The 27,411-nt window shown below is 44.4% G+C and overlaps 1 protein-coding gene across 3 annotated transcripts; it reads left to right on the forward strand.

Moving 5' to 3' along the window:
• The first annotated feature begins 565 nt into the window (after nucleotides 1-565).
• Nucleotides 566-22,548, forward strand: galm (galactose mutarotase). Of its 3 annotated transcripts, none has more exons than XM_085440808.1 (9): nucleotides 566-634; nucleotides 1,530-1,716; nucleotides 2,572-2,726; nucleotides 3,765-3,878; nucleotides 4,017-4,109; nucleotides 12,836-12,917; nucleotides 17,739-17,889; nucleotides 18,005-18,179; nucleotides 22,217-22,548. In XM_085440808.1, exons 2-9 carry the CDS (start codon nucleotides 1,530-1,532, stop codon nucleotides 22,292-22,294), a joined length of 1,035 nt encoding a protein of 344 aa, XP_085296934.1. In that variant the 5' UTR covers nucleotides 566-634; the 3' UTR covers nucleotides 22,295-22,548. The 3 variants fall into 3 exon arrangements, with proteins under 3 accessions (XP_085296934.1, XP_085296935.1, XP_085296936.1); XM_085440809.1 differs by lacking the exon at nucleotides 566-634 and adding an exon at nucleotides 645-698; XM_085440810.1 differs by lacking the exon at nucleotides 566-634 and adding an exon at nucleotides 717-1,437.
• The last annotated feature ends 4,863 nt before the right edge of the window (nucleotides 22,549-27,411 follow it).

Consider the following 27,411-nt stretch of genomic DNA (forward strand, 5'->3'; position numbering starts at 1 on the left):
CAGATGATAATGAAATCAATAAAGACTAACATTATCATCAATAAGTAACTTTTTGAAAAATACCTCATTAAGGCTTATTTTTAACCTGAATATTTAAAACAGCTTAGGCTGCTGCCCCCGCGACCCGGCCTCGGATAAAGCGGATGAAGATGAATGGATATTTAAAACAAACTAAACAATATATAAATGTAAAAAGTCAGTGCTGAAAAATTCCTCTGTGGAAAAATTATTCCATTTTTTTTAATTGGCACCCGAATGCCATCATTTGGGTTTTAGCACATAAATACAGCGCTTTGCTACGTTAGTCCTGTTTTTTTTCTTACATTTTGTGGGCATCAGCTGTGTTATTAACAAACATATCAGCTGGAACTGATATTACAGGCAGTTTGTGAGTAAAGTCGACACAGAGACTAGCTTTTCAGTCTTCTCAGTAATACTTCTTCTGTTATATACACGCCATTAATGAGCGACTGTTTACGTGTCTATATTATACTAAAAAACATAGTTTTTGCCCGCCACGTGGGCGTGCCCAGTAGCTTTGACGTCACCCATTGCGCGTCTGCGTCATCAGTAACGGAAGCAGGAAAACACGACCAGGTCCAAAGTCTAGTAATGAGTGCGTGAAGTATTCAAGGTAAGAACGCGCGGGTGTACTGCTGCTGCGTGTCGTGCTGAATAACTGCTGACTGTAAAGAGAGGTTGAGCGTCATATCCTGTATACGCTAAACTGAGCAAACTTGTTGTGCCAGAACGCGATTGTCTGCCAAAAACTGATTTCCAATGTTTCCGTGTATTTTTCACGTGTAATATCATCACGTATGTTGGTAAATAGACTTCGGTGAACAGCGTTTACAAAGAGGTTACATGTAGAATTAAAAATGATCTGTTTGTCAAGTGTCTTTACAACTCTGTGTTATTGTAGTTTATAACCAATCCGCTCCTTTATCCCCACTTCAAATACTTTTACAGAACTATCGTAATATTTGCTGCCAGCGCTGCTCTTACAAAAGACATTGTTAATGTTAATGAGATTTTTACTGCAGAAATAAAGGTTATATAAAAGTCACTGCTGTTACTGTTACACGAATGTTGTTGTGGCTCCAGACTTTGTGTCATCCATGAGGGATGCAGTTGACATATGTTTCACATATTATAGCCCAACACGTTACTTATAGCACTTTAAATACGAACAATCCGTTTTTGGTAAATACCGGAAATCAGTTTTTTGCAGACAGTCACTTTTTGGCTCAACACCGGTTTTACTATCTGTGTTGGTGTGTATGTAAGAGACACGTGGGAATACTGTAAGCTGGTATTTTGACTCTTTTGCGCACAGTCCAGTGAGCATTAATAGGCTTCACACAGATGTTCGTAGCCTCTGTACAAACTGCTGACTCTACTGTGAGCTAGAACAAGATATATTGAGCCTGTGGGAATGTAAGAGCTGACCAAACTTATTTGAGTTAAATGTGAAGTAACATTTTAACCATTATTTTAAGCTTATGTTCTGTTCCTGTGCTCGTTCCAAGATGACTCAGGTAAGCCATCATCCATGGGGAGAGTGGCCTGGCCAGGGCACCGTGGACCTGTGGGTTGTCCAGTCTCCTCAGGTGAAGGTGGAAGTCCTAACCTTAGGTGCCATTATCAGATCAGTGAGCTACAGAGGGAACGATGGACAAATGGAGGATGTAGTCCTTGGCTATGATAACCTGGAAGGTAGGAGGGAAAGTAACTTGTGTTGTTATCTGCACATAAACCGGTTTAATTGTATAAAAAGCAATGAGATGATTAAAGTGGTTAATTTAAGCACAAACTCCTGAAAGTGATGTCTGTTGTTCAGGTTCTCTAGTGCAGGCAGACGTGATCGTGGGTTGTTTTTTGCTTCACATGAATCTGAACATCAGGCGACGGCTAAAGTGAAGCTCATGCAGTAGACTTTCTGTGTCTTTTCCCACCCCTGGAAACACCCATTATTTGTTTAGTAAAGAGATGATTGTCACTAATATATTGGATTGGTGATGCGCTCACTGATCTTAACCTCTTACAACGCCCAGCAGTGTTTTTCAGAAACGTGCACATTATATTCCTGATACTTATTGTGTCACTAGCAGTACGGCCTGCAGCTCTGTCTCACTGCCACTTTCCAGTGTGTCAAGTGTTTAGTTTTAACACTAATGGTACTTGTAATAAACTGCCATGTAACAAAGATTCACAAAGAAAATAGCGGCCATTATAAGTCTTCTCTATAAATATACGAAAGCTGAAACATCATCACTTGTCTTGATTTCGAGGACTCCAGTTTTTTTTCAACATTGCATGCTGCACATCGCTGCACCTCTCATCACAGATCCAGCTAACACGTCTGCATGAAATAGGCAAGAGTGCACCAGTCTGGTCCTTATTCTGGTCCCCAGTTTTCACGGCTGAGTCCAGTACAGAATCAAGTTCTTCAGGAATTTTCAGTACTGGGTGGGAATCGAACTTGTGACTCCCGCCCCAAAAGTGTGTAGTCTTACCACTACAATATCCAGCTTCCATATATCAATAAGAAGTATTATGCTTTGTTGTCAGGTTATGTATCAGATAAGCGGTACCTGGGCGCTGTGGTGGGCCGTGTGGCAAACAGGATTGCAAAGGGACGTTTTGTCCTTGAGGGAAAGGAGTACCAGCTGGATCTTAACAATGGACCAAATGCGCTGCATGGAGGCCTGCGAGGCTTCAACAAGGTGAGGTCTGGTTAATATTAGTTTGTGCTCCAATCTTAACATGGAGCACAATTTGTGGAAAACTGTATAAATGATGTGTTTTCCCTCTGTGTACATGTTTCACCAATCACAGCTAAGTGTTTGACCATTATTTGTAATGTGTGACAATTTGTGCACACAGTGCAGAGCAGCTACCTGAACACAGGCATCAATTATCCTGCTAACAATTTTAAGCTTTACTCCGTACGACTCTGGATACTGTAGCTCCTGTGAAAAAACCCTTAAATCAGAAGTACTGGACTCCGTGGTATAATTGTAAAACATGTAGCCTAAAGCAGATGACTCGTAGGCTGGAGAGGAAATGGTGTGTCACAAATGTAGAAGATCATCATCATTTGGAGAAATAGTTTGCTGCTTTATAGGAAAGCCCTCCGTAAAGCCAGAACATCTTACTATTCATCACTGATTGAAGAAAATAAGAAGGTTTCTCTGCAGCTCTGTAGCCAGGCTGACAAACAGTCAGAGCTCTGTTGAGCCAACCATCCCTTTAACGTTAACTAGTAATGACTTCATGAACTTCTTCACAAATTCTCATGTCTTTTAGACCCCAATCCTACAAGACTGCTCAAAGAAGTCCTGCCATAATTCTTCAACTAGTTTTGTTTTTTAAGGGGCTTCCTTCTCTGGGTTTAGACTAAAATGACCGACACAGGCTTTTAACACTAAACTACTGTACAGAGCTCTTCTTAGGCTTTTGGCATTGCCGATTCTGTTCTTCATGTTGATGAGTTCCTTCTGGCTCCACCTGTAATTTGAACAAATGAAAGAATGGCTGAAAAGAAGACTGGACACACTGCCCTTTTTTACATGTGCAATCCACGCCACAGGAAAACCCTCACACATCAAAAACAGCAGGGTTGGTCTCACAGAGTGAAATATACACCCATCACTTCACAACACCTACTTGTTGGCAGCTGTAGATTGAATTTTACTGAGCTCTGTAAGCTGCACTTTATGTATCCTGTGTACTCCACGATTCATGTGTGTTTGCTTCTGCAGGCTATCTGGCTTGCTGCAGCAGTGGAAGGTGGTGTGCAGCTGAGTCTTACCAGTCCAGATGGAGACCAGGGTTATCCTGGTGAAGTTCAGGTCTCTGTCTCCTACACACTGCAGGTAGACACATCTGGTTATGAATTCATACTACTGCATCCCAAATTTCCTTTTGGCAGAGCTAATTCGACGTTGCTGTTTAGTGATACTCAGACATTTGTTTTGCCAGCACAGATATTGAGTTTGAACTTGTTTGCTCAGGGGGAAGAACTAACTGTTGAATACCAAGCACAGGCTAACAAAACTACCCCCATCAACCTCACCAACCATTCCTACTTCAACCTGGCCGGACAGGTAAGTGACATGGACACGTTTCTGGGTGCCTCTGCACAGTGGTGTTTGTGTGGTTGGCACTGCTAGTCTCCTGGCTTACAAAACAATATTTTGCCCACTAGGAAGTGTGGTTTCAGTGTGTTGCCTCTGCTATGAACGGGCAGTCCTCTAAACTCCTTCCCCACATCCACACTCTGATTCTTGGTCCACAGGTGTAACGACAGTAACACAATCAGAATCAGAGACTTTATTTATCCCCAAGGGGCAGTTAAGATACAACAGAGCAGCATGACGTTGAAGCTGTTATGCCCCCAGAAATGTGTTCTTTGTGTTCTCTTTATCTCGCTATCGTAGCTTAGAGCGGTGTGTGTATTTTCGTAACCATGACAACACGAGAGCAGTTTACGCTGAGAGTCAGAAAGTGAATCTACTGTGTGACTCGGGATATTAGCGTGTGGGCTCATTCAACCGCCGTTACAGGATTAATCCTTTTCTCTTCGCTAAGGCATAGTCTGTGAGTATAATTCATTTTGTACAATTAAGCGGTGAAGCGTTTTGAACCGTTGTCTGTTATTCGGTTAACTTTATTGTGTCTCATATAAGCTATGCGGCTAGGCTGTCAAGCTGTGATAATTAGCCAGATGCTTTGAGCTTATTGCATCTATAATACATTTCATATATTTCATTGTATTGTGTTTACAGTATATTTCATTGTATTGTGTTTACAGTTTCACAAAAAGTGCCCAGTAAAAACTTCTGGAATCCAATCGTCTGAGTCCTGGAGATTTTCTTGGGAGTGTTTAAGCTGAATGGAAACTTAGCCCATTACAGTGAAAAGACTGCAACGCAGCTAATAGGGATACGAGGATCGCCGCTGTACGGAGCTACCCATTATCGAGAGATAAGCAGCCTCCAATATAGCCTCGGAAAACTTCGCCGCAGCCGACATCTCCCGATACTGGAGACCCAACGACACGCAATGTCACAACGTAGCAATGCTGACAAAGGAAATGGAGACAACCAGTCAGAGTGTGTGCGCTCAAGGAGCAGTCGCTCATCTGGTACATCGTCTGGCTCAAAAATCAGCATAGCCATTGCCATGGCAAAAGCAAAGGCTGAAGCCGCGCAAGCTAGAGCGGCACATTCAAAAAGAGAAATCGAGCTTAAAGTGGAGCAAGCACGTATTCAAGCCAGCCTCGACGCACTAATCGATGAAAAAGAAAGGGATGCCGCCGTTGCTGAGGCGAACTCCCTAGTAGCTGGTCTGCAGGATATGGGTCTCGAAGTACGCAGCGAAGTTAACAGCCTGGTCCACCAGTCTGTCAAAGACCAGCGCGTAGCCGCCTTTGTCTCCGAACAGGCCAGCCTGAGCGCCAAGGGTCTATCGGCTACAGAAAATAACCTTCCCCCTTCTCAGCCAGTCACTCACCCGCATAACGCGGCTCAGACCCAAGCTGCCGCTCCTGCTGCTATTACGCCACACCAAGCTCTTCAGGGCCCCTGGAGAAGCGACGCACCAACACGACAGAGCTCCAAGTCACCCTTCTACCCCCCTCCAACTCCACTCCTACAGCAGAACCCCAAACGAGATTCTACGTTTCCCACGCATCAGTCCATCCACGGGACACTCTACGGAGGTGATTACGACCATTCTACAACCACTGACCTCATCAAATATCTCGCTCGTAACCACTTGGTGACTTCAGGTCTCACCGCATATGACGACCAGCCAATAAACTATTGGGCCTGGAAAACATCATTCCAGAACGCCATTGCCAATCTAGACCTGTCTGCTGCAGAAGAACTCGACCTCCTAACCAGACACCTGGGAAAGGAGTCAACAGAGCAGGTAAGAAGAATAAAAACGGTCAACATCAGGAATCCAACTATTGGACTGTGCTCAGCATGGGGGCGCCTCGACGAACTATATGGCTCCCCAGAAGCCGTCGAACAAGCTCTGTTCAGCAAACTAGAAAGCTTCCCAAAGCTCACGACAAAAGATCCACGGAGACTCCGGGATCTAGCCGACCTGTTGTCAGAGCTACAAGCCGCTAAAGAAGATGGCTACCTCGCGGGCATGTCGTACTTGGATACCTCCAGAGGAATTAAGCCCATCATCGAGAAACTTCCATACAGCATACAAGAAAAGTGGCTATACCACGGGACGAGATACAAACAAGAACATTTCGTCAGCTTCCCACCTTTCTCCGTGTTGGTGAACTTCATCCGCACCGAGGCGAAAGCACGTACGGACCCAAGTTTCAACCTCTTCACGCCAAGCCCCCCAAACGAGAGAATGAATAAATGGGAGAGGCCCACGAAGACGTCCGTTCACACCCACAAAACACAAGTCTCAGGCACTGCCAAGTTCGAGTCTAAGGAAAGCAGGGAACGTATTGACCCGAATAAACATTGCCCCCTGCACAAAAAACCCCATCCTCTGAGGAAATGCAGAGGTTTCCGCGAGAAGAGCTTAGATGATCGCAAACAGCTTCTGAAAGAACACTACGTCTGCTTTCGCTGTTGCTCGTCAACAGAACACTTTGCAAAGAACTGCACAGCCAAGATAACATGCACCGAGTGTGGTAGCGCTGCCCACGTGACAGCCCTCCACCCTCACCCACCTACCTGGAAATCTAAATCGTTCCCCTCCATCTCAGAGGATAGCGGGGAGGAGGACAAAGCTGATAACCAGGAGGTCAACGCAACGTGCACACAGGTATGTGGGGAAGGTCTGAGTGCTAGAGCGTGTGCTAAGATCTGTCTCGTCAGGGTGTTCCCAAACGGACGAAGAGAGGAAGCCAAGAGAATGTACGCTATATTGGATGAGCAGAGTAATCGCTCCCTCGCGCGGTCAGAGTTCTTCGAAGCCTTCAAGATCTCCGGGCGCTCGTACTCATACACACTAAAGACCTGCGCGGGACGTACGGAGACATCAGGAAGGAGAGCCAGCGGCTACACCGTAGAGCCGTTGGACGAGAAACTGAGTATCTCTCTGCCTACACTCCTCGAGTGTAACCAAATTCCCAACATCCGCGCGGAGATTCCCACCCCCGGTGTGGCCTATCATCATACCCACCTAAAACGCATCGCTGACAAGATACCACCTCCGGACCCAGACGCCAGCATTCTTCTCTTACTGGGCAGAGATATCTTACGGGTCCACAAGGTCCGAGAGCAAATAAGCGGCCCAGGAGATGCTCCCTTCGCCCAAAGGCTTGACCTGGGATGGGTCATCGTCGGAGACGTGTGCCTCGGAGGTGCTCACAGACCACCGGAGGTGAGAAGCTACAAAACAGCCGTTCTAGGGAACGGTCGTACAAGCCATCTCCAGCCATGTAACAACCAGATGAAAGTAACAGAGGTGTTTGAACAAGCACATGACTATCAACAACATCCAGCGCGAACCCCGACGACGCTAATCGGAGACAATTTGGGGCAAACCGTCTTCGCTCGCACTCCCAACGACCACAAACTTGCTCCATCCAGGGAAGATTTGGAGTTTCTAAGGATAATGGAAGCCGAGTGTTGCCAAGACAGCTCCAACAGTTGGGTCGCACCTTTGCCGTTTAGGTCACCGAGGCAGCGACTCCCTAACAACAGGAAACAGGCTCTCGAACGCCTCGTCTCACTTCGGCGCTCACTGGAAAAACGACCACGGATGAAAGCCGACTTCCTAGAGTTTATGGAGAAGACGCTCAAGAAGGCGCACACAGAAGCTGCCCCTCCCTTGCAACCCGGTCAGGAGCGTTGGTACTTGCCCCTGTTCGGCGTGTACCACCCCCGGAAGCCGGACAAGATCCGCGTGGTCTTCGACAGCAGTGCATCCTATGAGGGAGTATCGCTCAACGATGTCTTACTCAGTGGTCCCGATCTTAATAACAGCCTACTAGGTGTTCTTATGAGGTTTAGGAAGGAACAGGTTGCGATCACCGCCGACATCGAGCACATGTTCCACTGCTTCATCGTGAAAGAAGACCACCGGGATTTTCTCCGCTTCCTGTGGTATAGAGACAATGACCCTACCTCTGACGTCGTGGATTACAGGATGCGGGTGCATCTCTTTGGTAACAGCCCCTCGCCTGCCGTCGCAGTGTATTGCCTGCGGCGGGCGGCTAAGGCAGCAGAGGCCGACTACGGCAGCGATGCTAGGAGATTCGTCGACCGCGATTTCTACGTCGACGATGCCTTAAAGTCTTTCAGTACAGAGGAAGAAGGCATCGCAGTTCTCCAGCGAGCGCAGAAGATGCTCGCGGCTTCCAACCTCAGGCTGCACAAGGTTGCATCAAATTGTTCCGCGGTCATCAGAGCATTCCCCTCCCAGGATCGCTCTCAGGATTTCAATGGCCTGGATCTCTCCATCGATGATCTGCCTATCCAGCGTAGCCTGGGACTGTTCTGGAACATGCGCACGGACACTTTCACGTTCCAGATCGAGATCGATCAGAAGCCGTTCACCCGCAGAGGGGTACTCTCGACCGTGAACAGTCTATACGACCCCCTAGGGTTTCTAGCACCCATCACAGTTGATGGAAGACGGATCCTAAGAGAACTCACCTTGCAAGCGGAAGATTGGGACGCACCCCTTCCCAAAGACATGGAGACCGAGTGGACTAGATGGAAACAGTCTCTTCAAGACCTGGAGGGGCTCCAAATACCACGGCCTTATACGTCCCTCTCCACCACAGGAGCCCTAAGGAGAGAACTCTGCGTCTTTGCCGACGCATCCGTCAGAGCAATAGCGGCCGTAGCCTACATCAGGGTAACTGGCAAGCAGGGACAAACTGAGATTGGGTTTGTCTTTGGGAAATCGAAGTTGGCTCCCCAACCTAGCCTAACTGTCCCTAGACTTGAACTTTGTGCTGCTGTGCTCGCCGTCGAGATCGCCGAGATGATAGTCGCAGAGATGGACACAACGTATGACAACATCACCTACTACACAGACAGTAAGGTCGTACTGGGATACATCCATAACCAGTCAAGGAGATTTTATGTCTACGTACACAATAGGGTCCAACGTATCCTTCAGTCACCCTGTCCCGGCCAGTGGAAGTACGTTCCAACGCATCTTAACCCAGCTGACGTTGGGTCAAGAGCTGTAGCATCAGCCCTGCTCAGCAGTACACCGTGGCTCAAAGGACCAGCCTTTCTTTGCGACGCATCAGGGCATCCATCCGAGCTTCAAGAGACGTACAATCTTGTCGACCCCGACATCGATGCCGAAGTGCGTCCACAGGTGACAACGAAACTCACCCATGTTGCTAAAGGCGTGGTACGCCCTCAACGCTTTGAACGCTTCTCCAAGTTCAGCACACTCCATGCAGCCATTGCACATTTGATCCACGTAGCTAGCTCCTTCGCTCGCTCGACGCAGGGCGAATGTCGAGGCTGGCACATCTGTCGTCCTACAGAAGAGGAGCTGCTGAAAGCCAAAGTGTGCATCGTAAAGAGTGTCCAGGGTGAGTGCTACGCGGAAGAGCTCAAGTGTATCGGTTCTGGAGTCGACATACCATCTTCCAGCAGCTTGTGGAGATTGCATCCCATTATGGACCAGGATCGACTACTCAGGGTAGGAGGTCGGATCGAGCAGTCAGGCTTAGGCATGAACGAGACTCATCCCATCATCATTCCTGGCCGGCATCACCTCGCAACTCTGCTTGTGTCCCACTATCACGAAGCAGTAAAACACCAGGGGAGACATCTTACTGAAGGTGCCGTTCGGGCCGCAGGTTTTTGGCTCGTGGGAGCCAAACGCTGTATCAGCAGTCTGCTCTACGGATGCATCACTTGTAAGAAGCTGCGAGGGAAGGCCGAACATCAACGGATGGCAGCCCTGCCGGCAGAACGGTTACAAGTAGCACCTCCCTTCACCTACATAGGTGTCGATGTCTTTGGACCGTGGGGCATCGTTTCACGCCGCACAAGAGGAGGAGTTTCGAACTCCAAGCGATGGGCGGTGATGTTCTCGTGTATGTGTTCCAGGGCAGTGCACATTGAGGTGATCGAAGCCATGAGTGCCAGCAGCTTTATTAACGCCTTGAGGAGATTCTTTGCGGTCAGGGGCCCCGCGAAGCAGATACGCTCGGACTGCGGAACTAACTTCGTCGGCGCTTCCCGTGAGCTGGGGATGGACAAGGAAAACTCAGGGTTCGACAGGGTGGAGAAGTACCTCAGTAAACAGAGCTGCACCTGGGTGTTTAACCCACCCCATGCATCCCATATGGGTGGCGCATGGGAGAGGATGATCGGCATTGCCCGCCGTATCTTGGACTGCATGCTGCTTGAACAGAGAAAGTCTCGCCTGACGCACGAGGTTCTGACCACGCTTATGGCCGAGGTAGCAGCAATTATGAACGCAAGGCCGATCATTCCAGTGTCATCCGACCCCGAGTCGCCCTGCATCCTCACACCAGCCATGCTCCTGACTCTCAAAACAGGCTCCGCGCCTCCTTTGCCGTCAGGCAAGTTCGAGGAAGCAGATCTCTTCAGGGAGGAGTGGAAACAAGTTCAGGGCCTGGCAGACATGTTTTGGAACAGATGGAGGCGTGAATACCTCAAAACACTGCAACTTCGACACAAGTGGCAAGGGAAACAGCCGAATCTTCAAGAAGGGGACGTAGTTCTCTTAAAGGATGATCGGGCAGAGAGAAATGAGTGGCCCATGGGCATCATCACGAAAGCCTTTCCAGGGAAGGACGGTCTGGTCCGGAGAGTCGAAGTGGAGGTCGTTAAAGATGGAAATAGAAGAGGATTCTCTCGTCCCATTACAGAAGTAGTTCTGCTTCTTTCTCCAAAGTCTGACTCTGCCAATTGATGTGGGCTCTTAAAGACCCCAAGCGGGGAGTGTTATGCCCCCAGAAATGTGTTCTTTGTGTTCTCTTTATCTCGCTATCGTAGCTTAGAGCGGTGTGTGTATTTTCGTAACCATGACAACACGAGAGCAGTTTACGCTGAGAGTCAGAAAGTGAATCTACTGTGTGACTCGGGATATTAGCGTGTGGGCTCATTCAACCGCCGTTACAGGATTAATCCTTTTCTCTTCGCTAAGGCATAGTCTGTGAGTATAATTCATTTTGTACAATTAAGCGGTGAAGCGTTTTGAACCGTTGTCTGTTATTCGGTTAACTTTATTGTGTCTCATATAAGCTATGCGGCTAGGCTGTCAAGCTGTGATAATTAGCCAGATGCTTTGAGCTTATTGCATCTATAATACATTTCATATATTTCATTGTATTGTGTTTACAGTATATTTCATTGTATTGTGTTTACAGTATATTTCATTGTATTGTGTTTACAGTTTCACAAAAAGTGCCCAGTAAAAACTTCTGGAATCCAATCGTCTGAGTCCTGGAGATTTTCTTGGGAGTGTTTAAGCTGAATGGAAACTTAGCCCATTACAGAAGCTAAGGACAGGGCGTAAGCAGGCAATAAGAGTGAGATAATAAATACACAGAATATACACAGTTTTAAAATTACAAAGCTGTTAAATTAAAGTGACTGAAAGGTGAATAAATAACTGTAAGTGAATAAAGTGTGGGCAGTATAAAAAGAGTGTAGAGTAGTTTATGTTTCTGGTGTGGGAAATGGTCTTATTGGAGTTAGAAAGCAGAGCTGCTTAAGGGGACAAAGGTGGCGCTCCTCAGCGGAGGCGTCGCCCAGAGGGCAGCCACTGAAATGCGGGGTGAAGAATGTGAGAGGGGTCGTTGATGATCAGGCTGCCTGTCTGAGGGCCTGTTGCTGAAAAGCTGAGCCAGAGTTCTGACAGGCCAATGACTGTAGAGCACACTGATGCAGTGTGCTGCAGTCTGTTCCTGTATGAAGGCTGAGGGAGTGGAACCAGCAGCTGATGGAGAAGGTCATGATGCTTTCCAGGAAGGCGTAGGAAAAAGTCATCATGATGGCTGTGCTGACTCCAAAGGAGTTGAGTTTCCTGAGGAGGTGTAGCCGTTGGTGGCACCTCCTGAGAATCTCCTCTGTGTTAGCAGAGAATCTCAGGAGGTTGTCAAAGATGGTTCCCAGGTATTTGTACTCCTCAACCACCTCCACTGGCTTCCCGTGGATGGTGGTGGTGACTGAAGCAGCCAGTCCATGTCTTTGGTTTTGCTCACGTTCAGTTCGAGTTTGGAGCCGTCACACCACCCTACAAACTCCTGCACAGCGGGCCCGTGGTGTTGTGAGTGCCTGACAGCAGTGACAGGAGAACAGTGGAGGTGGAACGGAGACCGGAAAGAGAGTCGTTGACCCGAACTTTCTGAGTCCTGTTGGTTAAAAAGTCCAATATCCACAGTAACGACACGGGGAAAGGTTAAACTGCAACATCTGCTACGAGGCACCATCACTTTTACTTCTTCACGATGTACAGATATAACAATGAAAACATATGAGCTCCGTCTTTAATACAACCCAACCTCCCATCTAGCTTCCTGTTTACTGATGACATCATTTCCTGTTACATACTATATGGATTTAAAGGTGATTCCAATGAGAAATCTAAAATAGCATTCTGCCGTAAATTAACTTAAACTCGTGATATCAAACACTGATACTCTCAGTCAGTTTTTCACAATTTTATTTCGTAAACTGTTAAAGGAGGAGGCAGGCCTATTTTGGCAGGATGTTCTGGTATTAGTGAGTGTTGGTTGAGTCTCAGACAGATCAACCCCTTCCTCCTCACATCAAGATGAGTAACGTGGCTATATGTATGGAGAGGATGACAGATGATCTGAAAAATCTTATCTGTGCTCCAGGGTGTAGCAGATATCTACGACCATCAGGTGTCCATCACTGCACAGTCGTACCTGCCTGTGGATGACACATCAATTCCTACAGGTAAAGATTTACTTCAATCCTCTTTAACTGCAAAAGTCAATGGAATGAAGTGGTTTATTTAACAGATGTCAAATATAAAACTGAATGATATAATAGGAAAATTCTCATTAAATAAGCAAATAGAATTAATCAATCTGTCAAAAGCATACAAGCATATGAAGCGCCTTGAGGCGACTTTTGTTGTGATTTGGCGCTATATAAATAAAATTGAATTGAATTGAATTGAAATATTGGTAGTCTCTGACAGTTTGGTGCTTCAAATCACTTCAGTTACACTGTCTCGGGAACAAGACTGCAGACTTTATAATCAGTTAAAGTACATATCCATTTGACTCTTTAGCTCCCCTCTCAGTCCTTGAGCTTCTCATGTTCTCCTGGCGTTCCACGTATGCCCTGCCCGTTAGCATCTCGCTCCCTGGTTCAAGGTTCAAGGTTCTTTATTTGTCACATGCATAGTTATACAAGTATAACACACAGTGAAAAGTAACCTGACACGCTCCTCTACATGTGCAAAAATGGGGGGGGTAGAGGAAGAACATTATATATATATATATATATATATATATATATATATATATATATATATATATATATATATATATATATATACATTGGGTGAATGTGCAGTAGTAGCAGCAAGCAGGTGAATTCTGTACATTAATATGAATAGACATCTGACTATTTTACAGGATAGACAATATAAACATATTTAAAATTAAAGTAATTTGAAATGTACATTATGTGCTGTTACGTGCTCGACTCAGGGACATCTTTGCACAGTATCTGGGGTCTTTCCTGTGGTAGATCCCAGCCTCTGCTGATTTGGGGGAAAGGGCTTGTTCCTGTGCCTCCAGGGTTGTTCTCTATACTGTCAGCTTTCAGCTCTGTCCAGCCATTTACAGGATTTCAGGATATCAGCAACTTCTTTTTCTAGTGGGATTGTTGTAAAGCAATGATTCCAGTATGTGTTTTTATTAGTGGGAGGCGTGTCAAACTCCAGTCCTCCTGAAACTTTTCCACGTGTCCCTGCTGCAACACACTTGAATACAAGTAGGTCATTAGTAGAGATGGACCGATCGATATTACGTATCGGTATCGGTCCGACGTAAATTACTGGATCGGATATCGGAGAGAAATAAAAAATGTAATCCGATCCATTAAATATCAGAAAAGCACCTCACAAAACTTCAAAACTTGCAACACGGCGTAACTCGCCTCATAACTGTAGCACGTCGCAGCAGTGTGCATCACGTGATAGAGCGGCTGTGAGTATTTGTAGCCTCGCTACCAAACCGGCATTTCATCTCCGACAAAGTTATCCCAGAGAGAAGTAAAGCAAGTGTGTAAGTCCATCTCTGAGTGTTTGCAAAGCATTCCCACGTTAAGCTTAACAAGCGATATATGGAGCGACTGCCTCTCTCTCCGGCTGCTACTTCAATCATGAAACTGCTTAATGATCAGCTGATCGGCGTTTCTGTCGCGACTCCGTCTCTCTTCTTTGTTTTTGGCCCACTTTGCACCAGAAAGAGGAAACCAGCGGCTGAACAACAGCAGCACGTTTAAGCTTGATCAGCTGTTGTTAGCATGTATTTAATATTACTTTCTACTCGAGGATCTTTTTCTACGTAGCTGACGGCTGGTAACTGTGCAGGGGCGGATCTAGCAAAGTTTATCCAGGGGGGCCGATAGGGCATTAACTGGGAAAAGGGGGCACAAAGACATACTTTTCTTTCTTATTCTCATTTAAAATGTCGAGCTTTTAATAAATAATTATCTTACACCCAAAGTTTTCATCTGATCTAAAATGTATAGAAGTCCATTACTGTATATAGTAACTGTTAAGTCTAATATATATACCCTAGTAAGCTATAGTATTTTTTCCTTTGGGAAGGTACCATCTGTGCAGTCTGCAGTTCTGTTGAAGAAAGATGTTGAATCTATTTAATATTTCTTGAAAAATAATTTATTTCCGTGCATTTTTTTCACACTGCATCAAATTAAAGTTGATTATGTCGATTAAGCATCATGAGGTGGAGGGTGAGGGGTGGTTCCCTATTTTTTTATTTTTTTTGCTGGGAGTTTTAGAGCCCTATTAGTTAGGTTGCTTAATATTTCTGCTAAGTACTCTTTAAAATACCAGAATAGGGAGGATGGAGCAGGTTTAAGTTTATTAGATTGATCAGTTTTGCTGAACTATGAAATATTTTGGGTGCAGTGTATTTTTTACATACAGGTATAACAGAATAGCTTTAGTGTTGTTGTTGTTGTTTTTTAAAACTTGAGTATGAACTTATACAAAAAGCAGCAAGATATTAAAAAAACAGTTCCATTGATCAAAAAACACTATATCGAATTCATATCGGTATCGGCAGATATCCAAATTTATGATATCGGTATCGGACATAAAAAAGTGGTATCGTGCCATCTCTAGTCATTAGCGAGACTCTGTAGAACTTGACTGAATGCTGAAGGTGGCAGGTGTGTTGCAGCAGGGACACATGGAAAAGTTTCAGGACAGCAGCCCTCGAGGACTGGATATGGGCTCAAAATGTGGTCATAAATATTTTGTACTTGTAAATCAGGATTTGTATGTGTAAAAATAATTTGTGTGTGCGTAAAAAAGATTTGTGTGGACTTAGCCAAAAAAAAAAAGTATGAATTTTGACCCTATTTTTCTTCCTTTCATCTGATTGGTCAATGTCATGTCAATCACAAATGTAACAATCCAATCAGAGAACAGATGGGTTTGGCTGTCGAGGGGCGCTTTTTTTGAACTGCAGGTCTTTGAAGGGAATAAATGCCCTTTTACATGCCAACCCAGCGTTTTCCTTCATCACCAAACAGTCTGTGGTCGTCCGAGTGTGGTGATTTTTGTGTCACAGGTCTACGTGTTTAATACAGGGACTTCCACAGCCTTTTCAACAGCGCTGCGGACCGCGGGGTGGGGGCGGGCAGTGTTTTGGAAATGACAGTCTTCATTACAAAGCTTTCTTCGTTATGAATTAGCATACATGTTTTTATTGAACATTTGAAGAACCAGCAAAAAAAACCAAACTCTTGTAGAGGACATAAAGTCAGAGATAGAAACGACAAGGAGCAGGTGCATCTAGTACAGGTAGAGCTGCTGCAAAAACCCACAGAGCCCAGCAGCCAGCGCAACAAATTCTGGATCCTTTGCTTTTAGTTAGCAGTTAGCATTAGCAGCACATCCTGCGTCCGATGTGAAAGGACCTTTATGCTGCGCACTGTGACTCACAGCAATGGTCCTGGGTCAGCCCTGACTTTGTGTTAAACTAATCCTAAAGTATTAATGGTATTTCTAACCACTGATATAGCACAACTTTTTCCTTTCAACAGCTGCTGAAAGTTAGGGGACCTAGCTGCTATCGGATATTTATATAGAGATCCTCCAAACTGTATCACCCTTCAAGGACCTGCAGTTCAAAAAAGCGCCCCTCCGGCAGCCAAACCCAGCTGTTCTCTGATTGGATTGTTACATTTGTGATTGACATGACATTGACCAATCAGATGAAAGGAAGAAAAATAGGGGTCAAAATTCGTACTTGTCACTTGCAGGGTTTTTTTTGGCTAAGTCCATGCACAAATCTTTTTTACGCACACACAAATTCTTTTTACACATACAAATCCTGATTTACAAGTACAAAATATTTACGACCACATTTTGAGCCCATAACTGGAGTTCAACACCTGTGATTTAGTGTGAGACAGGCAGAAAATCTCGGCTGAAAACTTTCTCTTTAACCTGCCGCTGTGACCACAGTTTTCACCCTACAGTGATCATTTTACCCTCAAGATGTAGCTACATGTGTCGTTTTTTCAACGAGTCCTTCCTCAAAGCCCAGAGATGTGTAACTTTTGAACTGGAGCCATTTGGTTCAGTCATCCTCTGCTCCCGTTTACTCCCTGTTTAATTTTTCCAACCAGTTTTGGAAAGAAAGAAAAAGACATCAGTTTTGAACTCGCTCTCCTGACCTCAGTTCAGCATAGAGCTATGTGCTGAATGTTACTGACAGTAAAAGAACACTGTGCCTCTTTGTTAGGTACACTTTTGTTCAGTCTACAGCAACAAGCTATTTTGGTGCAGCGCTGCTCTCACAGACTGACAGAGAGAAAAGTGGGTCTTTTCTGATGTCCTCCCTCCCTCATTTGAGTTTCATTTGTGGATGGTTTCGTCTGTGTCTCACCATAGTGTGGCTCTCCATGTTTGTGGCACTCTCACAACTGACCCATCTGGTACATGCAAGTTTGAATTTTTACAATCCCACTGCAGTCTCTCCAGAAATGACAAATTCTAGTTATTTTCCTCTTTAGTATGCAGGTGCTTAACTATATAAACCAAACCCACCGTTGGTGAGCTCATGTGAAGGCCACATAATGTTTGGAGGCCTTTGATTGGCTCTTGGACTTGTTGTATGGCTGGCGTTCTATCACAGTAATTCAGAAACCTCCCAGAGGTCACTGTGGGGATGAGAATGACGAAGCTAAGATCCTGTGGGATTTTCAGATACAGACAAGCTCCTGATGGAAACCACTGGACAATGGTGATAAAGCAGAGGAACGTGCCTGTAGTGCGAGATGCAGCTAAGTACTAGGTACAGCAAAGATAGTGTGCAGAACGCTCACTAGCAAATGATTTAGTTTGCTAAACATGTTACTTATGGACTTTTTGTCATTTAATATATCTTAATGCTCCAGTAAATAACTCGTAACTGCAATAATTCACCTTTATAGAATCGATTGTGTGACATTAATTAACATTCCTGATACGAAGTCATGAATTAATTCACTAAATACTAACAGGAGAGATCAGAGAGGTGAAAGACACACCCTTTGACCTCAGAGAACCAGTTCTCATTGGCCCTCGTCTGAAGGAACTTCAAGGCCCAGGGTTTGACCACAACTTCTGTTTGTCATCACCCGGAGGTCCATGGACAGAGAAACGCGCTGCCAGGTTTGACACAGAAGTCATTTTCTAAAACATACTGTAGACACATGTGACATCCACTGAAGTTAAGGAGGACAAATAAGTCTCATCTTAATTGTTTATTTATTTATTCATTTTAAAGAGTCTGTCACCCAGCAAGTGGGCGTGTCTTAGAGGTTTCTACTAACCAGCCAGGAGTCCAGTTCTACACTGCCAACTTCCTGGATGGCTCCATCGCAGGAAAGTGTGGTTGTAGGTACAGGAAGCACAGCTCCTTCTGTCTGGAGACGCAGAACTGGCCTGATGCTGTTAACCAGGTATGATGAATAGAAACTCAGTGTTGTGTTTTTTCTCTTGTAGATGGAAGTTAGCCTTCGGTCAAGTTCACTTCCTGGCCTTACATGGATAGGCATGTAACATATCCTTCACGTTAATCTGCAGAGCTCTCTAGAGACTCATCTGTCTGAGACTCTTTGATTGCTCCCATCTCCAGAATAGTTTTTAATTCCTTCACGCTAGAGCTGGGCGATATGAGATTTTTTCATATCACGATATGTTTTTTTCATTTCAGGCGATAACGATATCTATCACGATATAAGCCAAATAACTATATTTGTAAGATTTAAATGTGCCGTTGCTCACAAGTAAAATGTGAAATAATCAGCAGCTTGTTTTTATTTAAATATTTATTTCCCATAATAAGTTCAACAGGGTAGATGTACTTAAGGAACATGAGACTTTTTCAGATAAATAAAGGCAAATATTGCAAACTACACAAAAGGCAGCCGCTAAAGCGTTTAAGTTTCAAAATAGAACAAATGAAACAGACTAAATTGTCAATTCCACTTAGAAACAAAATATTAATTCTAAAAATAAATCTTAGTTTGTTTTACAGAAGAACAGACAAAACTGACTAACTTTTGTCAATATCAAATAAACTGAGCACTAAAAGGAAATTCTCAATCTCTCCTTGTTGTATAGCTGAGCTTTTCAAACAGTTTTAACAGTTACTTTAGTCTGACAAAAGCCGAATGACGAATTAGCGCTTCCAGTCAGAGACTGAGGCTACGTCCACACGTACACGGGTATTTTTGAAAACGGAGATTTTCCGTTTTCGTTTTAAAAAATAATCCCGTCCACACATAAAGGCAGAAATGAAGGAAAACGCTGCTATGAACATGCCAAAGCAGCAGGTGGCGCTAGATTCCTAACCGTGCCGAAATGTTGGCCAATCAGAAGTCTAGAAGCCTCGGTGGGAAAAAGTAAACAAAGCTGGGGCATAGAAGCAGAACCGAGTCGTATGTGTGGAGGGACAGTAACTGTGTGTATATGTAAGCATTTAAACACTGCAGAGAGTAGAATTAACAGTAACAGTATTGTAGAAATTCATTTCACCGAAACAATAACGTGGCGCACAGTGTGACGCATGCTCCAGTTTATTGTATTTCCAGACTTGCTTTCGGCACAATTTACAGTGCACGCTGCTCTGTTTTTTGTCAGACTTGAAATAGCCGAAATACCTTCACACTACGGAACTTCTATGGCTCTTCCGTTTGACAATCTCTCCGGCATTGGAACCATCATCTGTTTTCTCTTCGGTCACGCTCGGTTGATTTTTCTAGTCGGCACACTCATTTCCTCCATTACCCGCTGGCTGCTTCCCAAACAAACACACGTGCGGCTTGGCACTTGTGCTGTACGTAACAAGCCACGCGACGTGATGCTGCGGCTGTGATTGGTTCGGCTCTGCGCTACTTAATTTGGATTGGCTGACCTTTTTTTTTTTTTTTCTTTGAGGACAAGAGCGGCGAGGTCTATCGCGATAGCTTAATTTCTCTATCGAGTAAAAGTTATATCGCGATACATATCGTTATCGTTCTATCGCCCAGCTCTACTTCACGCCTACTTTTCATTGACTTCTAAACTCTTGAATGCATTGTCACACTTTGGCAAGTCTATAGGTATATATATTATCTAGGTTTATGCCTCCTGGTAGGGTAGACAGCAAAATGCTGTTGTGGCATGCAAACATATGCTCTCTTGGATGGTATAAGTTGGTCATCACAAATGAGCAAAGTGTGATTGGCAATCTGGCACCTGAGGCCCCAACTTATCAGATACCAAAGTCATTCAGCAGGCTCCTCGGAGAAACGGGCTTTGCCTCTCCAAACTTTTAGGAGGTTGAAATCTGTGTTGCTACACCTCTGTCAGAGAAGACAAGCTCATAAGTATCACAGTCCATACATATAGTCACTTTTCCCTGATTGCATCCATTGTCATGTATGATCTTTCAAAGTCTTCCTCAGAACTCGACCAGACCGTATGTGTGGTACTGACAAACAGTCATCCAAACAGACGTAATTAACCATTAGTCTGCTCAGAATCTCCTTTGGGATTCCAGCTCTGAGGATAACCTGAAATAGTGTCCATGTAACTCCCTCTGCAGAAATGTTGTGAGGTTGCATTACTTTGGGATATTGATAATAGGGCTTTGGAGCGTGATGTCACAGGGGTGGGCGTGGAAAGGATTTTGGCCCGATCCGCCATTTTGGGGGTCTAAGTAAGGAGCCAAAGCATAGCCATGGTTCATACTTGCTGTGTGGTCGGCTGCAATGTTCGATCTTACGACCGGCACGGGAATAAGTTTGGATTGTCTTTTTATGCTTTCCCAACCTGGAAGCAACATGAAGGAGCTCATGTATCGGATATTACCAAACGAAGGCGTCTAGCCTGGATAGCAGCCGTGAGACGAGCTGATATCAAGTTCTGTTACGTCTCCAGATATCAGCTGGTGTGCTCAAGACATTTTCATTCCGGTAAGTTCTAAATATGTTCACATCACACTTTATAGCTGAATAATATCATCGTCTCGGAAGTTATAGAAATTGCGATCAAACATCGAATGGAGTGACTTGATTGGTTGATGTAAAGACAATAAATGAAATGAGACAGGAAGGACACAAATTGGCGTTAATAATTATCAATGTGTTAATTTGCATGTACTTTACAATTATGGGCATATAATATGATAACGATATTTTAGCAGTTAAATGATAAATGTGTAACATTAATTATGGTGGGGGGTGAAAAATGGCTATTTCACTCGGTGCACTCCAGCTGACTTACTTTGACGACGTACTCAGAGTTTGGCGGCTTGAAAATAGCCAAATCTTGCACCCAGCCATTTGTAAATTGGATGTGCGCCTCCAGTGACTTGTAATTACGAAACTGGTTCGCTGTGTAAGCGCTTACTCCACAAACAAGATAGGTGAAGATATCGGGGTAGGACAGTGGCGGTAAGTCGTCTGGGTCTTTACTCCACCGCCGTATTTCATATGGGTCCAGATTTGCGATGCACTCTATTTTTTTCCAAGTACCGCTGCTTCGCCTCTGGACGCAATCGGTCTCTATACCGTCCGTTTTCTTTTGAGCTGCTTTTAAGCATGTTTCTTGTCGTCGTCGTTCCAACACAGTGTGTTTGTTTTGATTCGTAGACCCCGAAAATGGAGCTGCGCTCCCACAATGCAATGCGGCGTGACGTCAACTCCAAAGCCCTATGATAACATTAGCCCTGTGCACTACAGTTGTATGGCTCAATGAGGTCTGTACCCATATGGACAAAGAGCACCTCCATTGATGACAGAAGGTGCACAGATGCTTAAACTGACTGGCTGAAAAAACAAAACAAAAGAAACAACGGTGGCATTGAGGGTGGGCTAGACATTAGCAGCTCAGATACCTTGAACACCCGACCAGTGTGTTCATGATCTGATTCATTGTTTTATCATATCCTATCTAACTGCCAATTTGGTATAATGACCTGCCTGGAAATTAATTTCCTGCTTTTATTTCACCAACAGCTGAGTAATATCTGATTGTAATTTCATGATTTATTCCGTCTGTCCTTAATCAATATGCTTATGTCTACATGGTGACCATTGTTTGTTTTTGTTTTTATTACCTGGTCAAAGACAAAGTGAAGACTGCTGCCACAACACTGGAAAGTATTCTTTGGGGTGTGTTATAGGAAGTTGCAGAGCCTTCTGTCACACCACTGATTCTTTCTATCTCTCATACTGACTGAGCACATCTCTGATGGCTGTGGTTGCACTTCTACACATTACCCCACCAGTCCATCAAACCCTGGCCAATACCCCAAATCAAACAGTATGCAAACACTCATTAACTGCTTACTGAACAGCAGCGAAAACAAGTTTCCTCGTTGCTGTTTGGTTGTTTGTTTGGTTAAACAGACTAATGAGAATTAAAATAGTGTGTGTGTGTGTGTGTGTGTGTGTGTGTGTGTGTGTGTGTGTGTGTGTGTGTGTGTGTGTGTGTGTGTGTGTGTATTCAGCCTTCATTTCCTGACTGCCTTCTGCGTCCTGGAGAGAACTACCATCACATAACTCGCTACACCTTCACAACTGTCTGATCTGACAGACAGAGAAGAAGAAAATTTCATCGTTTGCAGCAGATTGTTTCATTTCCTAAAAGTCTGCTTTTTTATTTTGAATATAATTTTTGTTAACATTTTACAATATTTTGTTAAGCTTGTTTTAGTTTGAGCATCACAGAACTGATGAGATAAAGAAAAAACCTTCATAGTTCAACATGACCAAACTGTTATAATTTGATTTATGATGATGTGCCATACTTGTCATATTAAACACAATATTGATCAAGCGATTTCTCTCGTGCTGGTGCTTTGTTTCAATGTGTTCTCTGAAGAGGCTGGCATCGTGGCTGGTTACTGCTGTCACCTCGCACCAAGAAGGTCCTGCGTTTAAATCCACTGGTAGGCTGGTCCCGTTCTGTATAGATGTATTAATGCATGCTCAATCATCCAGGTAAGGAAATCCCAGAAAGGTTGATTCTGTTCATCTGAATGTAGAGTTTTCAGTGAGAGAAACATTTCATCACTCATCCAGGTGACTTCTTCGGTCTCAGCTGACTGCAGGTTTCCAACCGTATAAATGTACAAACAGTAAACGGCACATTTGCATAATGACAGAAATCAGCACCAATAGCGAACAATGGGCTGTGAGGTCAGTTTCTTGATAATTGATATGCAAATTGTCATGGCCACCGATCAACAACAATTGATTAATGGCTATGAGTACCATTCACAGAGAGTAGGGGAATGGCTGCAATCATAGCATTGTAAGATGTACCCTTAGGCCCCCTCCTCCATTCCTCTTTCGCATAAATGGCCTCCTTGACTCCACGCTCAAACCAGCGTTCCTCCATGTCCAGGATGTTACATCGCCATCCTTGAAAGAGTGTCCACTGGCCTGTAGGTGTAAATAGACTGCAGAGTCATTTGTGTCTAACCGTTTTTCCCCACTCGGCGAGACACCTGCCGGGGATCAAACTCTTGTAACTGGTGATTCTGTTCTGAGACATGTGAAGCTAGAGACACCAGCAACCATAGTCAATTGTCTTCCAAAAGCCAGAGCAGGCGACGTTGAGGGAAATTTAAAACTGCTGGCTAAGGGTAAACGTAAATTATAATTCACGTCGGCAGTAATGACACCCGGTTACGCCAATCGGAGGTCACTAAAATCAATATTGAATCGGTGTGCAACTTTGCCAAAACAATGTGGGACTCTGTAGTTTTCTCTGGTCCCCTCCCCAATCAGACCAGGAGTGACATGTTTAGCCGCATGTTCTCCTTAAATTGCTGGCTGTCTGAGTGGTGTCCCAGAAACGATGTGGGCTTCATAGATAATTGGCAAACCTTCTGGAGGAAACCTGGTCTTGTTAGGAGAGACGGCATCCATCCCACTTTGGATGGAGCAGCTCTCATTTCTAGAAATATGGACACAATTATTAAACCCCCCAAAATATGACTATCCAGAGTTGGGACCAGGAAGCAGAGTTGCAGTCTTACACGCCTCTCTGCAGCTTCTCTCCTCCTGCTACCCCCCCAAAAACCCATCTCCATAGAGACTGTGTCAGCTTCCAAACAGACAAAAAACAAACTAAAAACCAGCAACAAACAACTTAAACATAAACAATTACAAAGAAAGAACAATACAGTATCCACATCTGAACCAAAGAGTAAAACAGTGAAATGTGGATTATTAAATATTAGGTCTCTCTCCTCCAAGTCTCTGTTAGTACATGACTTAATAATTGATCAACAAATTGATTTACTCTGCCTTACAGAAACCTGGTTGCAGCAGGATGATTATGTTAGTTTAAATGAATCAACACCCCTGAGTCATTCTAACTACCAGAAATCTCGAAGCACAGGCCGAGGGGGAGGTGTGGCAGCAAGTTTTCACACCAGCCTATTAATTAATGAAAGACCAAGACAGACTTTTAATTTATTTGAAAGCCTGATGCTTAGCCTCGTCCACCCCAGCTGTGAAACTCAGAAACCAGTCTTACTTGTTATCATCTATCGTCCACCTGGGCCTTACACAGAGTTTCTGTCTGATTTCTCAGACTTTATATCTAATTTAGTTCTGAGCTCAGATAAAATAATTATTGTGGGTGATTTTAACATCCATGTAGATGCTAAAAATGACAGCCTCAACATGGCATTTAATCTGTTATTAGACTCAATTGGCTTCTCTCAAAATGTAAAAGAACCCACCCACCACTTTAATCACACTCTAGATCTTGTTTTAACATATGGCATAGAAACTGAACGTTTAACAGTGTTTCCTGAAAACCCTCTGCTGTCTGATCATTTCCTGATAACATTTAAATTTACATATCAAACAAATATGTAAGACTGCTTTCTTCCATTTGCGCAACATCTCTAAAATTAGAAATATCCTGTCTCAGAGTGACGCTGAAAAACTAGTTCATGCATTTATTACTTCCAGGCTGGACGACTGTAATTCATTATTATCAGGAAGTCCTAAAACCTCCCTGAAAAGCCTTCAGCTAATCCAAAATGCTGCAGCAAGAGTCCTGACAGGGACTAGAACGAGAGAGCAGATTTCTCCTGTTTTGGCTTCCTGTTAAATCCAGAATTCAAAATCCTGCTCCTCACATACAAGGTCTTAAATAATCAGGCCCCTTTAATAGCAAGATGGTGGCACGCACAGACACAAGGCTCACTGCTTCTCACATTCAGTGCTTTGTTTTTTTGCTTTTTCTATGTGCATATGTGTGGATGTACAGGGAGTGCAGAATTATTAGGCAAATGAGTATTTTGTCCACATCATCCTCTTCATGCATGTTGTCTTACTCCAAGCTGTATAGGCTCGAAAGCCTACTACCAATTAAGCATATTAGGTGATGTGCATCTCTGTAATGAGAAGGGGTGTGGTCTAATGACATCAACACCCTATATCAGGTGTGCATAATTATTAGGCAACGTCCTTTCCTTTGGCAAAATGGGTCAAAAGAAGGACTTGACAGGCACAGAAAAGTCAAAAATAGTGAGATATCTTGCAGAGGGATGCAGCAGTCTCAAAATTGCAAAGCTTCTGAAGCGTGATCATCGAACAATCAAGCGTTTCATTCAAAATAGTCAACAGGGTCGCAAGAAGCGTGTGGAAAAACCAAGGCGCCAAATAACTGCCCATGAACTGAGAAAAGTCAAGCGTGCAGCTGCCAAGATGCCACTTGCCACCAGTTTGGCCATATTTCAGAGCTGCAACATCACTGGAGTGCCCAAAAGCACAAGGTGTGCAATACTCAGAGACATGGCCAAGGTAAGAAAGGCTGAAAGACGACCACCACTGAACAAGACACACAAGCTGAAACGTCAAGACTGGGCCAAGAAATATCTCAAGACTGGTTTTTCTAAGGTTTTATGGACTGATGAAATGAGAGTGAGTCTTGATGGGCCAGATGGATGGGCCCGTGGCTGGATTGGTAAAGGGCAGAGAGCTCCAGTCCCACTCAGACGCCAGCAAGGTGGAGGTGGAGTACTGGTTTGGGCTGGTATCATCAAAGATGAGCTTGTGGGGCCTTTTCGGGTTGAGGATGGAGTCAAGCTCAACTCCCAGTCCTACTGCCAGTTTCTGGAAGACACCTTCTTCAAGCAGTGGTACAGGAAGAAGTCTGCATCCTTCAAGAAAAATATGATTTTCATGCTGGACCAGTGTTGGGACTAATGCGTTATTAAGTAACGCGTTACAGTAACTACTTTATTATTGTGGTAACGAGCACGGTAACTAGCTATTATGCCAAAACCGGGAACGCGTTACTCGTTACTGGGATTTAGATAGGCTCGTTACTCGTTACTTCGTGTGGTGGCTGTCGCGGAGCTTCCACAGATTCAATAACATTAGCAAGTGGTGGAAGCCAGCAGGTGGATGAAGGAAAAGGGAGGCAAGAGGAGAGACCCGAAGCGGCCGCTGTCAGGTGAACTGAACTTCAGGTAAGAAGTTATGACCTGCAGTCCATCTGGGTCAGATATGAACCAAGTTTAGGTGGAGTTTATTTTCGTTATGCTGACTTTTTCGTACTGCGTGCTAGCTAGCATGACGGAGTTTCTATACAGCTGGGTGGGTGCTATGTTACTGATGTTGAACTTTATTTTGTTCATAAGGTTAGTTAGTAGAGTTGCCAACCGTCCCGTAAAAAAACGGAATCGTCTCGTATTCAGAGAAAATATTACGTGTTTCGTATTGAGGTGAAAAGGAACACAGTTTGTCCCGTAATTCAGCTACAATGAAAAAGACACAAAGCTGGAGTTATTCTGTGTTTACGCTGTCAGCTGCCTCTTCTCCTTTCATTCTCTCCCCTCCCTCTCCTGTTTCTACTTCAATCATGAAACTGATCAATGATCAGCTTCTCTCTCTTGTTTGTTTATCGTCCACTTTGCGCCAGAAAGAGGAAACCAGCGGATGTCGCGCTAAACAACAGCAGCACGTTTAAGCTTGATCAGCTGTTGTTAGAATTTATTTAATATTAATTTCTAGTATCAGCTGATGTTTGCTGGAGCCACAGCTGTAAAGCTGCTGGTCATGATATGGTTTGGTTATCTGGTGAGAGGGAAACATGAAGATGAAACCAGGAGATGTCCTTACTGAATCATCAGAGCTGTGATGGAGAAACAGGTTTAGGTGACATGAATGAGTTGAAGGGACGTTATGAACTGTTTCTGAGAGACAAATAACACCAGGGTCCTTTTTTAGGTAGCTGACAGCTGGTAACTGTGCAGGGGCGGCTCTAGCAAAGTGTTGCCAGGGGTCCATGTAGGGCATTAACAGGGAAAGGGGGGCACAAGGAAACACTTTCTTATTCTCATTTAAAATGTCTCACGTTTAAAAAAAAAAAAAAATTATCTGATGTGCAGACCAGCTGGCTGGAGTCTTCATTAAGATCTTCAACACTTCACTGCACCCCAACTGGTCGCAGCAGATGGCCGCCCCTCCCTGAGTCTGGTTCTGCCAGAGGTTTCTTCCTGTTAAAAGGGAGTTTTTCCTTCCCACTGTTGCCAAAGTGCTTGCTCATAGGGGGTCATATGATTGTTGGGTTTTTCTCTGTATCTATGAAGCCCCTTGAGGCGACTTATGTTGTGATTTGGCGCTATATAAATAAAATTGAATTGAATTGAATTGAATTCACTGTCCCAGTCCT

The sequence above is a fragment of the Copadichromis virginalis genome, linkage group LG19 (assembly GCF_057382275.1).
Source record: "Copadichromis virginalis isolate Kocher_CV1m ecotype Utaka linkage group LG19, C_Virginalis_male_GT1.1, whole genome shotgun sequence".
In the NCBI taxonomy this organism is placed as follows: Eukaryota; Metazoa; Chordata; class Actinopteri; order Cichliformes; family Cichlidae; genus Copadichromis; species Copadichromis virginalis.